This window comes from Pseudorca crassidens, chromosome 3 (assembly GCF_039906515.1).
Source record: "Pseudorca crassidens isolate mPseCra1 chromosome 3, mPseCra1.hap1, whole genome shotgun sequence".
NCBI classification, from domain to species: Eukaryota; Metazoa; Chordata; class Mammalia; order Artiodactyla; family Delphinidae; genus Pseudorca; species Pseudorca crassidens.
In genome coordinates, this window is record NC_090298.1 from 72,975,695 (window position 1) to 72,991,336 (window position 15,642).

The 15,642-nt window shown below is 35.1% G+C and overlaps 1 protein-coding gene and 1 long non-coding RNA gene across 2 annotated transcripts in view; one reads left to right on the forward strand and one right to left on the reverse strand.

The window, feature by feature from the left end:
- The window catches only part of ADGRV1 (adhesion G protein-coupled receptor V1), a 567,434-nt gene that overhangs the window by 391,750 nt on the left and 160,042 nt on the right, over positions 1 to 15,642 (forward strand). Inside the window, exons 84-85 of the mRNA XM_067731218.1 lie at positions 3,630 to 3,746; positions 13,732 to 13,910. Coding sequence (XP_067587319.1) covers positions 3,630 to 3,746; positions 13,732 to 13,910 — 296 coding nt within the window. The remainder of the gene's footprint in view (positions 1 to 3,629; positions 3,747 to 13,731; positions 13,911 to 15,642) is intronic.
- The window catches only part of LOC137221487 (uncharacterized), an 85,672-nt gene continuing 73,664 nt past the window's right edge, over positions 3,635 to 15,642 (reverse strand). Inside the window, exon 6 of the long non-coding RNA XR_010942031.1 lies at positions 3,635 to 3,831. This is a non-coding gene — a long non-coding RNA (uncharacterized lncRNA). The remainder of the gene's footprint in view (positions 3,832 to 15,642) is intronic.

Below are 15,642 nucleotides of genomic sequence, written 5' to 3' on the forward strand. Positions count from 1 at the left end.
ATATATTTTTTTTTTTTGGTTAAGACGTACATATATTATATCAATGTAGAATTAAGAGTAGTATTATATTTGCCACGGGCATTATGTTCTATTGCCATTGTGAACCTGTGGTGGCCCATGGGTTAAAAAAGATTGAGAAACAATGAACCAGAATTTCGGCACTTTGAGACAGGGCTCATGCTGGATGTAGCTTGGTGGGCAGCAGTGTGATGTTCTAGAAAGAATGCTGGCCTCTCAAATCAGAACACCAGGATTTGAATCCCACTTTAAAATTTGTTCAGTGACCCTTGAACAAGTTAGTTCCCCTATCAGACCTTCTTTCATCTTTAATTAAATTGGGATAAAACAATAATGACTTCACATCATTAATATGTGGCACGTCTGCACGCACACACATGGACAACAAAAAAAACCAAGAAAACATGTAGCACCATGCTGGTACATGGTACACAATTTTCCACCATAACATTCTTCATCTTGCATAGGTGGCATAATGCTCTGTAGATAGTAGGTATGCCAACACTTGCTTACTGAATGAATCAACACATGAATGACTGAGAACCATTGAAAAATTACTTGCTTTCTGTTATGGTGTTCAACTTAGTGTATCCAGAGAACTGACTGAAAATAACCTTTTTCCTGATCATCTCTAGGTATTTGAGTAAAAAAGCAACGGTAAAACTTCCTCTCTTCCTTGGTTATGTACCTTAAGAATATGTGAACTAAATATGCTAGGAGATCTTATTTTATTTTACTTTAACCATTTAATTTATATTTTAATTCAGTTTAATTTTAGATAGGCCCCATGACACATAATCTCTGGTTCTCCAAGTATTCTTAGCTCATCCCTGTTGTAGTAATGTGTATTGAGAGCTCAGCCTTGTCTTGCTTACCAGCCTTCTCCCATACAGAGAGAAGCATTTCTCATATTTTAGAGAACATTCTGGAAGAATGTTCATAGTTTACAAAAGTAGGTATGTAACTGGTCTTATGATTTAGAAAAAGAGATTAAAACGTAATAAAATATGAAGAAGCCATATCTTAAAAATGGAATTTTGGATGTTAAAACTGTATTCTGGAAATAAATATAGTTTTAAGAAATAACTTGTACTAATTTGCTTCAAAGAAAAAATATTGAAAAGAATAAGAGTTATTTAAATTAGCATACCATTTATAAATAGTTTCATAGTTAAAACTAAACACATTCAATTACAGTTTGGATTACACTATTGTTTTACCTAGCAAACCATTCAGGTTGATTCGTACAAAACTAGGAAATAAATTCAACACAATCCATATTATAGAATCTGAATTAGAGAGGCTCAAATTTATTATAAGTACACATATAAAGACTTTATGAAAAGATGGCACTTTGTGCAAATAAAAAGCATAAAATGTTAAAATTATTCTTTTTGTTTTTTGGATTTTTTTGTTTGGCTGAATCTCACAGTTCTGTGTTTCTAAGGTCTTTTAAGGCATAGTTTTCAGTTGTTTAGTGTTCATTGTTAGTGTTTTGGTGAAGGTGTTCAATGAATTTTTGTGAAATTTAGGAAGTTTAAATGTATGACCTATAATATATTACAATTCAGAAGTTTGAAGCTAAAATCTAGGGAAATCTAGGCGTGTTTTTAAAATAAGCTCTAATAATTCAAAAGCTATTTGTGATACATTCTGGAAAGGCAAATTTGTTGGCTTTATTTTTTCCAGGGAGCTAATTTGTACCAGATTGTTAGGATATAACCAGACATACATTTCTAGTGTCTGCTTTTTTTTTTTTAAATTGTGTGTTACAAATACTCCAAAACTAGAGTTAAAATAAACAAAAAGTTGAGTCAGGAATACTTCTCATTTAAAAAATAATCCTGGAATTTTGGAGTAGAAAGAGACTTTAGAGTTTATTTTTTCCAACTTCCTCCTCCTACTAATGAGGGAATTAGTCCCAGAAGGGTAAACTGACTTGTTTAGAGTCCATAGCTTGAAAAAGAAAAGAAAAAGGGAAAAGGTTTCCTTTTCTTCTATACTTGGTACAGGAAGTACTCAATAAATAATTACCAAGAGGGAAGTCAGCATGGCATGAGATATGTATTATTGTGAATTTATTAATTAGCATTTTGGTTCTTCTGTAATTGACTAAGGAGACTGGTTAAGGTAAGTTTTTCCCCATGAAATAGAGATGCTGGGAGCATGCAAGTTCTTATCCCAGATCCTGACATTCGCCACAATGATGCCATCCTGGGAACACTCCTGGGCAGAAATTTTCAAGATGATTTAACGTACACACCTTTGAAATAAAAGGTTTGGGGAGGGGTATATTTCATTTGAAAATAAAAACAATATTCTGATTTGATTTTGAGCACAGTATTCATTTTTTAAAATCCAAGAAACATTAATGACATTTGCATTTCCTTTTTAGAAGTTGAGAGATTTTGAGGCCTAAGTCAGCTACTTTTCTCCTTACAGCACCCCTCTGTTGTTTTGGAATCAATCATTCTTTCTTTCAACAATTATTTATTGAACATTTCAGGCATATTCCAGGCATAGTGGTAGTTTATTAAAACATTAAGTTAAAAAGACTTGGTCTGTGTCTGAAAGAGGAAGGGAATTTATTCCTTGAGAGGTTACAGTCCACTATTACTGCTCCAAATTTTCCCTTGCCATCTATACTTTCCATTATAAAATTTGACATAGTAGTCATATAGTAGAGAAAATGATAGATAGAAATCACAAGAGTGTTTCACTGCATTTATTTATCCATTTATTCAACAAGTATTTATTGAGTACCTCCAATAGAGACTTTGAGAGTACCTACTGTGTTCCAGACACTGGGCTGTGTGAGTGTGGGGTATACCAGTGAGTAAAACATTAAATGATCCTGCCTTCATAGGGATTACATTCTAGTGGGTGACACTAACAATGACCAAGAAACATAAGAAATAAACAAATGACAGAGCATGTTAGAAAATGACAAGCACTGTTTAAAAAAGAAACAGAAAGGTAGAGTAGGGAGATCACATATGTGGGAAGGAGAGAAGAAAAGAGGGTGTAATTTTAAATAGTGTGGTCAAGAAAGGTCCCATTGTGAAGGTTACTTTTGAAGAAAGACTTGAGGGTAGTCGAAATAAAAATCCAAGAATTAGGGTAACCATAGGGTTTGAAATTTTACATTTATTTTAAGTCTATTTTGTTATATGTGTACTTCCTGACCAGAGGATGCAGATGATGGTAGCCTCAGAGCTTTTTTTCTTCTCTTTCTTTTCTCTCCTATTAGCTTTGACTTACACAAGGAATGGTATTTCCACTCTATTTTCTCTTTTGTACTTAACTAAAATAAATGTATTTCATATGATTTTTGTCCATCTGTAAGAACAGAGTTTACTTTGAGAATTTCCTCTTGACAGTCCGATGCAGTGTGTAGCATAATTTCATATAATTCATTGTTTCTTATAAACATAAAAATCCATGTATTGCCATTTTTAGAGTGACTTAGTCATCTCATTTTGGGCAACAAATCAAATTCTTTTCCCTTTGAGTCATTGAATCGTCGATTCAGATAAGAAAATGTTTTATTTTCTTAATATTCTTGAATGACTTTAACATGATTTTAAAATAAAAGTATTTGTTTCTTACAGATTGTATTTCTGGCATCTGCATATGCAAGTCCCCAACTCACGGAGGAGAGCTGTTCAGCCGTGGCTGCTGTCATACATTACCTGTATCTTTGCCAGTTTAGCTGGATGCTCATCCAGGTTGGTACCTCCTTTCCTCCCTCTGCCCCCTTCAGCTTTCCAATGTGTCTGGATGGAGTGGCCTTTATATCTGATATTCTTTATACTGAAATGGAAGCAATTCCATATATCCGTCACTGCATTCCCAGGAGATCAATGCAAGAGAAACCTTATAAGCTGTACAACATTAGAAAGTGTAGTGAATTTGAGGAAATGAAAAGAAATCTAATAGAGTTGGAAATAAGAGAATGGTAGGAGATGAGGCCCTATAAGGCACAGTAAGAAATTTTAACTTTTTTTCTATGAGAAGTCATAGAATTATTTTTAAGCAAGAGAGTGACATGATGAGATTTGGATTTTAGAAGGAACTCCCTGTTTGTAGTGAATTGAGTTCAGCAAAGAGTTGACATGGGAGCCAATTAAGTAGCTTTAGCTGTATTCAGGGGAAAGAACGTGGTGGTGTGAACCAAAGGGAGCAGAAGAGACAAAGGGAAGTGAACAGCTTCTAAGAATTGTTTTTTTAAACTAGAACTATAGGATGTAGAGATTGGTTATAAAGAACGCAGAAGGTGGAACCGAGGATGTCACCCAAGTTTCTGGCATGAATGAATGGGTAGATAGTGGTGCCTTGAACTAAAATAATGATCCCTGGAGACTGGGAGAAGATGATGGGTTATTTTTAAGGACATGCTGAGTGTGAAGTTCTTGTGAGATCTCCAATGGAGACTCAGGGAGAAGTGGAATATGCAGAGCTAAATCCCAGAACAGAGGTCCATGCTAGAGAAATACATTAGACAATTACTGACTTAGAGTTGGAAAATGGAGCCATTGCTTTGGAAGAGATCACTTTGGGAGAGGGTACAGAGTGAAACCCAAAGAGATCTAGCATACTCTCCTGAGGAACTAGTAAGGGCTGGGGAGAGATTTGAACTCTCCTTTTCTGACTAAAGTCCCAAATTCTCTCTATTGTCTAATGCTGATTTGCTTGATAAAGAAGGTGATGTGAGAGTTGGATCCACTTAAGCACTATTAATTTCACTAATTCAATAGCTCAACTAAGATGCTGCCTTCGAAAGTGATTTCTGCATGGTGGTATCGTTCCATCTTTCACGCGATAGAAATAGTTTCATATGTGTTTCTGAGTACGCAAGTGAAGTATACTATGTAAACAGATGCATTCAGGCTCTTGCATATTCTTTTCTCTTGTTGAATAAGAAGGATGTGGGATGTCTACCATCTGGCAATATTGGAGGAAGGTGAGGTGATACTATTACTAGAGAATACCATACAGATTCAAGGAAGGGATCTTTTCCCAAGTATCATATTATAGTTGTCTCTGAAGCAGAAGAAAACTGAACTGTTTAGTTAATAGAACTACTTGGAACAATTGGAGGCCTGCATCTGGGTTTGAATTCTGGCTCTGTTATTATCTTTGTAACCTTAATCAAGTTATTGACTCTCTCCAAGGTTTGTTTCTAAATCTGCATATGGAGATAATAATTCCTGCCTCATAGAATTATTGTCTTATAGCTCTTTGAGCAGCTCTAATTATGGAAAATTTATGGTGTTCTCCAGTCCCCCACCAAACAATTAAAAAATAAATCTAAACCATACAACATAAAATAAATACTTGCTGAAATTACAATAGCATTTGCAAGATTCTCTGACTCCCTTTAGTAGTTTATCTAAGTTGAACTTTTTATGTGTGCCCTGTGTATGTTGTCATTTATCTTCCTGAACTGAGGTCCATAGCGGTTTGCTGAAGGTCTTTGTCCATGTCCCTGACCTATTCAGTTCTTGATGAATGATCTGGATGAAAACACAGGGAGCTGTCTTATCAGGTATGCAATGATACAGAGCTGAAACAAGCTAAAACAGCAAGCTGCCTGTGTTAAGAGTACAGGTAGAACAAATATAGAAAACCTGTACTGCGACAGCTTGAAAATGAGAGTGCAAGAGGCATAATCTGATGGGGGTTAATGTAAACAACTTGAAATTTTAATTTAACCCAAACTCAGTAGCAATCAAATGTGTGACCAGATTACTTAAACCATAGCAACTACGGTAACTACAAAAACAACACAGACCTGGGTTACATTAATAACAGTATGAAGGCAGCTGGGGGAGCCATGTTTAAATTATAATCTACAATAGTCAGACAACCCTGGCTCCCTGTAACCACTTTCAGCAGGAATATTAACCAGCCAATGAGAAGTTGGAAGACAGTCCTATAAGAAACTTGGAGGCAGCTGGAGACAACTAACCTGGAAAGAACTTAGTGAGATGTGATGGCTGTCTACGGATACTGGGAGGGCTGCTACAGGAAAGAAAGAATGGACTATATAGCTTCATCTGGAAGAACCAGAACAAATGGGTCAAAAATTAGGGAAGCAAATTTTGAATCACGTTAAGAACTTTTATAGTCAGTAAGAATTTCAAAGTTGAAAAAGCTATGTCTAAAAGTAGAGAACGTCCAATCACTGAAATATGTTCAAAATGGGGGAAATGACCAACTTTCAAATATGTTGTAGACAGATTTCCTGCTTTAGGGGATGGCATATAAAATTTCATCCAGCTTAATAGAGATTGCTGTATTCTGTATGTCTTCTTCCAGTTTTGAGTAAATATGATTGTGGCTGATGCACATTTAGTAAACTAATTAGATTTCTGTATGGCTGATGGTTTAGGAAAACTATTTAAAGTACCAGTGAAGTTTAATGTGTTTCAGATGGTACACCACACACTTTCATGGTTTGTGGTGTGACCACAAGGGAAAAATTCAATAACTTCTGATTCTAGGTAGGTTACTTCTAATGAGTTACTTTGTGGTCAGAGGTTGTCGCCTTTACTAACCTGTGTTTTCCTGTTTATAAAATACTGTCTGCTAAAATCTTTTTTTTTTTAATGAGAATTCGTTTTTAAAACATTATTTAAAAGATAAGACTACTGTTAATCCAATCTTGTTAGTCAAACAGTTGAAAAAATTGAAAGAATATTAACATTTCAATAATTCTACTTTGTATTTCTAGCAATGTAGGAGAGAAATTGATATATGTATGTGTGCATAGCTTATGATGAAAAGTTAATCACTAACTTTTAATCATTGAGCTAAGCATGCAAGAATTATTTATTTTGATCTGTATTATATCTTCAATCTTAGAATAAATACATTTAAATGAATTTATCTTGAAAAGTTATTTTACTTTTACATCATACTTTTAATACATTGTAGTAAAAAGGGATTCTATTTTAGAGTAGGTAAAGAGCAATTTTGTTGGTAAACATGTTACATAACTTCTCTGAGCCTAGATTTTCTTATTGAATGATTAGATTTGTAATAACAATACCTCTCTTTGAGGATTGTAAAAAGACAAAATGAATGAATACATGGAAAGAGCTTGGAATGATTCCTGGTACAGACTGCACACTCCATACGAATTTACCCATATTATCGGCTAAGCAAATATGTAGACTAATAATTCTTAGATTTTGAAACATGTTGAAATACTCTGTTTTTCCAGTATAATTTACACTTTTTTTTTTTTTTTTTTGGCAAAAGAGAATTAGCTTGATATAGGAGAACGAGAGGGCTGACAGTGTGAGGCAGACATGAGCTGAAAAGCCTTAGCAAGCTGATAACCTCTAACCTCTTTACTGAAGTGCACGTGTGGCTCATAGCAGGCTCCAGACCAGAGCTGGTGGCCTTTACTGTTTCTTTAGACGTCCCCTTTCCTGAGTGTTTCTTTAGGCTTCCCCTTTCTTTGACAGGGAAGTCACACTGTGCATGATGGGAATAGAGTAACAAATTATTTTGCATATTTTTTTAGAAGTATACAACTCACAAATTCCTTTTTGCCCATGGAAATTGAGTTAGCCTTCTGTTTGCTCTTCATGTAAGATCACTCGGAAATTACTGAAACAGCAGGGTTATGTCTACTCTAAGAAAAATTGACAGTGAGAATTTAAGCTCTCATGGTACTTTTGCTCTATTTTCCTAGTTATTGTTCTAACTTTTGTTTCTTTTTTCTGTTTTGATTGGCTTTCATTTTAGAAATAGCATATACTAATTGTACAAAACATAATCAAACACTATAGAGAAATAGTAAATGAAAAGTACATCTATTTCTCCCTCTTTCATATGCTCTCCACTCTCTGCTCTACCCTCAACCCTACTCCCAAAGTTAAACACTGTTAATGGTTTCCTGTGTATGCCTCCAGATATATTCCACAAGTATATAAATATTTATAAATATATAAAGAAGCACATGTGTGTGTTTGTGTGTATATAGTGTATATATGTTTATAGTGTGTGTATATATATATATATATAAATATATATATATAAGTTTACCCCATACTGATATACTTTTTTTTCTCTTCTATAATATGGTTATTCCATAATTTTTTTCTGATTCCTATTAATGAAATGCTGGTTATTTCCAGTTATTTTTGCTATTATAAACAATGTTTCTTCGAACATCCTTACACTCTGAATATTTGTCTACTTACAGAATAAATCCCTAGAACTAATGTCTTTGCTCTTAACATCTACGTGAAACATGCTGCCAGATGGATTGCCAGACCATGTGTGAATTCATGCAGGAAATAAATCACAAGTAAATTATTTGAGATATTAGTATTTAATATAGGTAAATAGAAACTTAATTTTGCCTGTATATTCATTTGGCCCAGTTTTATGATCATTTCCTGTCACCAAGTTAAATTATATAATAATCTGCTTCAGTTATGATCAGTATCCAAGCCTGGATTGTCCTTGCAGTCTGTTCATTTCATGCCAAGGGACACAGCTTACTCAAAACTATAACATTTTATTTTGAAACTAAAGCTTACTTGAAGAACATATTTCTTAAATGGTAGAATAAAGTTAGAAATCATTTCACAGTTGTACTTGAGCATTCATAAGGAAAACAGACTGGTAATTATCAAGATAAAAATGATATATCCAGGAAATACTGAATTCTCCAATCCTCACAAAGCCTTGTAAAAATTGTTAAAAGGGAGGATAACTGGAACAAGGACACATGGTAACATTTCTTAGACTCTCCTCTGAAATGAATGACTAAGAACGTATGGTGATGACAGAATTAATAGCATCCGTGATCTCTGACTGAACTTGATGCTATATATCAGTGCATGGTTTCTGGTGACACAATTAATAACCAAATATTAAACAACAGGCTAGATTCCAATCTTATTCCACACATCATGAAAATGTATGGGATTCAAGCAGCCTATTTTAACTTAAAAAAAGAAAAGGCATTTCTCCTTTATATTTTATACATATAATATGTATTATATTAGCATATATTATATGAGCAAACTAATGAATCTGTGTTTATGGAGCATAGGAAAGCATTTATGACTTATTACCATCAAACAGTTAACGCAGTATACCTTCAATTTTCCTGTGCAGACGCTTGGAAGATAGTAGCGGTAATCGAAAATGTTACTCTAAAAATAAATAGACATGTACGTATACGAATGTAAGTAAATATGCTTATAGACACACCATCTTTTAGTTTATTCCTATCTATATTTGAACTAAATTGTATCTGGGTAATTCATTTGGTTGGTTTGCATCTTAATCAGAATCAGTTTAAATTCTAACAGCCTCAATTCCCAATTCTGAGAAATACGCTTCTCCTGTCTTCAGTTTCCTCCTGTATTAATAATAATAATAATAAAACTTAGGAGAGCAGTTGTCTTTATTAAATGAGATATAGCTTAATGTGGGGTCTACATTTATTAACCAATTAGTAAATACTGATTCCATTCTTATTCTCTTAAACTGTTGTATTTAACATTTGCAAGTTTCCACCAGTTTAACATTGACCCCCTTCATTAGGAGTTCAATCAAATCAATTCTACAATTCTTTCTGAGAAGGTAGTATATAAATAAATAAACTCAATAACTAAACCAAATTATGAAATTGTTATTAAATTCAATGAAAACTTAAATATTGAAATTGTGTACATCTTCGTTTATTTGATACTTCTCAATAAAGATTGTATGCAGAGCATTTTACTAGGTACTACAAGGTATACAAACATTAATCTACCATAGCTCACAGATATGTTTCAGCCATTTCTATTCTGATTAAGCCCTTTATAAGTTCTCATTTAGTGCTGGCAAAAAGTGGAGAGGGAGAGAGAATGGGTTATCTCCATACTTGAACCAGGAAAATACATCTCCACTGGCACATACAATGAGTGCGGGAAAATGAGGACAAAAAAATAAGCTCTCATGGAAACAATAATATTGTCAGCATTTGTGTGACTTTCTATGGAAATAAATCTTAACCTTAGTCTTCACAAGATGCTTTGTTCTATAACTAACCCAAATATGAAAAAGCTATGTTTTTCTCTCGCTGCCTCAGCTTCCTTATCTCTAAATAAGATGTCTTGAGATGGTCCATAAGAGGGTTCTAACAAAGTGTTTAAAGCCTAGAGATAGAAATGTAACTGGAGACCTAGGTACTGAAATTTCGATTCACATTTAGTCTTTAGCAATAAATATGTAAGTGTGGTAAGCTGTGCTCAGTCAGTATGAAGCATGTTGGTGAGAGTGACACCTTTAACTTATACTGAATTTTCATAATTCTTTTAGTTCTAACATTGGATAAACACAGATACTGAGGCACATATGCTATATATCTGGCAACATAAAAATATTATGCAAAGATAATGGTCTCTTGATACTCTAACCTTCGATTACAAAGGAGGAACCACGATTACAGGGAAAGGAATGTATCTCAAATGTTCCACTCCCACCTTATTGTGGAGAATGGCAGTACTGGAGCTTTTAACCCAAGTGCTTCAGAGGAGCAATATATGCCTCAATGTTTTTAGAACAATGAAGAAAAACTAAGTTAATCCAAGCAAACTTTCAAATCATAAAAGGAATAATAAGCATATAGGCTAACTCATTGAACCCAAGTTCTGTAAGTACAGTTGGACCTCAAGGAGCTGTGAGCAGGAATGGAAGGCTTTGTCCCTTCTTCTTCTCTACACACACACTTTCTCTCTTCACTGTGCCTTTGGCTACTCCTACCACTAAAGTTCATATGTTTTCTTTTCTCAGTTGACCAGCTTAACTATCACAAAATTTCAGGGAACTCAATGAGAGATGATTGGTTCAGCCTGGGTCAGGCTTTGTCGCCAGATCCACAGCTGTGGGCAGAGGAACAGGGTCATGAGCCCACCCTGCATATGTTGGCAGGGGGTGGGGGAAGGTAAGGAGGGAGACAGGGTTCAGAGAAGAGTGCTGATGGCCTAGGCATACATCCCAAAATATACCTACCATACATACTATATTAAAATATTTTAAATTTCAAGTAAAACTTGAAGTGAGTTAGTCAACACAAGTCTTAGGTTTAGGCCATATGGTATTTCCAGAATAGTTAGATGTTGTTTCATTACATAGTGTTTCCATTCTTTAGCAAAAAAAAAAAAAAAGTCATATAGTGGTAAATACTGTCCCTAGAGTATACCTCAATGATTGGATTCTTTTGAGAAGGAAAGAGATTTTTTTTTTTTAATTAACAAAAGCTTATGACATTTGGAGCTTGATTTGCTTAACTGAGTATTCAAGAATCAGTGACCCTGTACCTTGAGCTCTTTAGAGCAGAAGCATTGTGTGTGTACATCTAACAAGCAGTTACATTTGTCTCAGTCTTATCTGAGGCTGTGGTAAAGGTCAGACGGTTGCTGAAACGTTCAGTGATTCTAAAAAGTGTAAAAGTGGACATTTTGGAAATGCCCCAATCTTTATCATGATGAATCAACTTACAAGTCATTTACCAATCTGTGCGCTCCTTCCTGATTCTTCCACCGACTGCACCACTGAGTTACCATGTTATAAGGATACATACAACATCGATTTAAAATAAATAATCCGTACTTTTATTTTGGAAATGGGTTAATCATCCTTACTTTGCATGAATTTTCATTCTCTTAACAGGCAGTATTGACCACTCCAGCATCAGACACTTGATACAGACCCACCTATTTGAGTCATGTCCCTACACTAATAATAGAAAGGAGGAAAAAAGCCTCTTGGACCTAATAATTTTTAAAAAGAAGTTAGAACAAATTTACATAAGCAGCAACTCAAAACATCCTCCATAATTTCAGATAGATGCAGATGTACATAAAGATATGGAGTGCTGACAGGAAATAAAATTCAGAGACAAAAATCTTCAAGTAACCAAACATTTTTATCCTTTCCTGGTTTAGGCCAATCAATACTAATCCTTCAAGGCTACTTTGGTTCAGATAGAATCTTACCTGGAAGCCTCAGTAAACTATCTGAAAGCCTTCCTAGGAACATTAGGCATGTTGTTTTTCACATAGAAGAGTTTCCATTGTATCACTGCTTACTTTTGGTCTCTATTTATCTTTTGTTTTTCACACTGTCCAACATCCTAATAGGAGATTTAAGTGAGGTGGTCACATTTTTTAGTGCTGACTATGTGCTTAGCACTTTATATGTAGTGTCTTATGTAATCTTTGTAATAGCTTTGTTGTACACATGAAGAAACTGAGATTGTTGTCACTTGCTCTGGAATTGTTGTCACTAATGTATAAAAATATACATATATGATTAATCTGTACTCACACTTCACAATATGAAATTGAGAAGGGGGTTTATCTAGTGGATAAGCATCATGTGTGAAATATATATGATATGCCTTTCAATGTTGTTTCTGTAATAAAAGATAATTAAACATAAGTGATCTCATGGGAAAAGAACACTAGAAGCCAGAATATATAAGTTCTAGATTTGGCTTATATACACGCTAGGTGTGATTTGGGGCCAACAGTAACATTTCCAGGCCTCGGATTCCTTCTTCTATTTATCTAATATATCCCTTCATCCCCCTCACTCTTTATATACACTTGTCCCTTTTATATATATATATATAGATATATATATATATATATATTTTTTTTTTTTGCGTTACGCGGGCCTCTCACTGTTGTGGCCTCTCCCGTTGCGGAGCACAGGCTCCGGACATGCAGGCTCAGCGGCCATGGCTCACGCGCCCAGCCGCTCCGCGGCATGTGGGATCTTCCCGGACCGGGGCACGAACCCGTGTCCCCTGCATCGGCAGGTGGACTCTCAACCACTGCGCCACCAGGGAAGCCCCCTTTTATATTTTTATCTTAAGAAGATAAGAAATAACATATAAAGTATGATATAAATTTAAATGTTTTCCTTAATGATTTCTTCCCATTTGTTTGGAAAGTAAGATTCAAGAAGGTAAATACCCCTACCACCTCTGTTACTGTTATAGCCCCAGTGCCTAGACGGGCCTTTGAAATGCAGTAAGCACTCAATAAGCATTTATCAAGCGAATGAATGAAAAAGAGAGAGTGTAAATTGAGAAAGGAGAATGGCCGCAAAGCCTACCCCATCACAGTACATTTTTCTCTGTGCAAACATTTTCTGTTTACTTGTCTGTCTCCCACTTGGGACTGAGACTGGGGCTGTTGTCACAACTATATCCCCATTCCCTGGAACAAGTGTCTGACTCTACCACGTGATCAACCCTCAATAAGTAAACATTGTTTAAAAGTCTGGGACATAGGGCTATTTACTTCATTATCATCATGAAGCTGTTCATATAGAAAGTACGTTTGAGTATCTGTGTGTTTCTTCAAAGACATTGACAGAACAATCACAGACGATTATGACTGAGTCAAATCGTCATAATCAAAACAAATTAAGCAAAATATAAAGTACAGTAAATAAACTAAGTATTTACTAATGTTTTCGGACTTTTGAGATACCCTGAATTTCTCGGGTATATGAAAAAAATGAATGTGTGAACTGACTTAAAAAATCAAATCAAAACTATAGTTATTGAGTAGAGCCTGGCCCTTTGTTGATCTGTTGTCACTCTTTATGCCTAAGCCAGGTGAGTGTGTTTCCTGTGCCACTAGACCAGAGCCTGTTCATCTTATGTTCTGCTTCTTTCCGTAGTCTGTGAATTTCTGGTACGTGCTGGTGATGAATGATGAACACACAGAAAGGCGGTATCTGCTGTTTTTTCTTCTGAGTTGGGGACTTCCAACTTTTGTGGTGATTCTCCTCATAGTTATTTTGAGAGGAGTCTATCATCAGAGCATGTCGCAGATCTATGGACTCATCCACGGTGACCTGTAAGTACATCCAGGCAGAGCATACTGCCTCCTCAGCCTTTCTGTATCCAGGCAGCTTTACTGGTAGAAGGTGGGAGCAGTTGACTAAGGGGTCTGACTGAAGGAGCACCATGAAGACCTTTGCCTTCCTGCCACACCTTCTAAATCTCTAATTATCTCTATAAATAAGAAACTATTGCCTCTCCAGTCCTTTTGATAGGTGCAGTTTTCTCAGGTGAATTGGTGTATCAAACAGTTCACAGCAATTTATACTTTACCATAATTTAGTTTGTTAGATTGGGGCAAACAGAAATACCTAGTGAAATCAGAGAACTATGAAAATTTTGGTGAAGAATAGAATCAGTGACAAATTTTGAGTGTGGCATGTTATCTAAGGAGTCTGATATTTGGGGCAGGTGGATGGGGAGCACGGCAGGCACCATCATTCATAAAATCCCTAAATACCAAATCAGAGTGAATGGAGAGTGTCTGCAAAAGTACATGGGAAGGAGGCAAGGTCAGCTGGGTCCTTCTGATAGATTCTTATTAAAGTACACTGTAGTCTTGAAATCTAACGGATCTTTATACACACATATATATGCACGCCTTAATCCTGAATCTGGTATCTTACAGCTTTGAGGACCACTCAGCCCCTTTTATTGACTCCACATTAAAAAAAAAAGACAACTTTGGGTAATAAAGCTTAATCAACTCCCTTGGTGTAATGAGGATTTAGAGGAAAAAGTAACATTTCTAAATAAGAAAGAATAGCCTATTAATCAACACTTGTTATTGATGTATGCAGATACACTTCACACGTGGGCAATCGCAGACTAATATCCCATACCACATTAAACCAAAGGAGATGAGCTATGTAATACACACACACCCACTGAGATACCATATATAATAATTTAGTCTTTTTATTGCAATTCAGTAAGATTCCCTCATACTGATTAATTTATAGCATTACAACAATAGTATTGAAATATAGTATTCTATTTTGTTGATATAAAATTCTAAAAGCCTGATCTTCTAGAAGGGAATGGTTGTGTCTTTTCACAGTTATATTATGACATATTACTACTCCTGGCATTAATTTAAACCTTGGGCTGCCAGGATTAATTTCAGAAAGTTCTGCATCTTTCTTTGTCAAGTACAAAGTAACCATGAGACAAGTCCTGGTGGCCAGTAGCCATCTCTTTCATGAGCTCCCTGGCAAGATCGGGGTTATTTGGCAGCAGTTTTAGCATCACATGTATACACACCCAGTCTGGATAAATGGGTGTGTATCACCCGATGAAAGTGATGTTAGCTAGAAGAAACTCCCTCTTGATGCTTCTAAAAGGATTTTTAAGAGAGAAATAAACTGTTATACAAGAATGTCCAAATCAACTGACTCTTAAAATATTTGCCTTCTGAGGCTTTTGCAGAAAGTTCTTTATTACCAGCTCAACTATAATAAATGCAATGTAAAATACATTAACCTTTACCCAATCTTAAAATTATAGCCTTATTCAACCAAAAGTGACTAACCTTTGTAAGTAGTATAGGTTACTTTTCTTCTTCATTCACATAGAATGTTCATGTGAATTTATTCCAGTTTTTAAGAAATTCTGTATTTTTAATATTACTTTAATCTCAATGTAAGAATAAATTACTGTGTTATTTTTGTAAAATATTGTATACTTATATCATCATTCAAAAACATGCCTTTTCTCTGGAGATGGTAGGATTTGTGGTTGTAAAATAA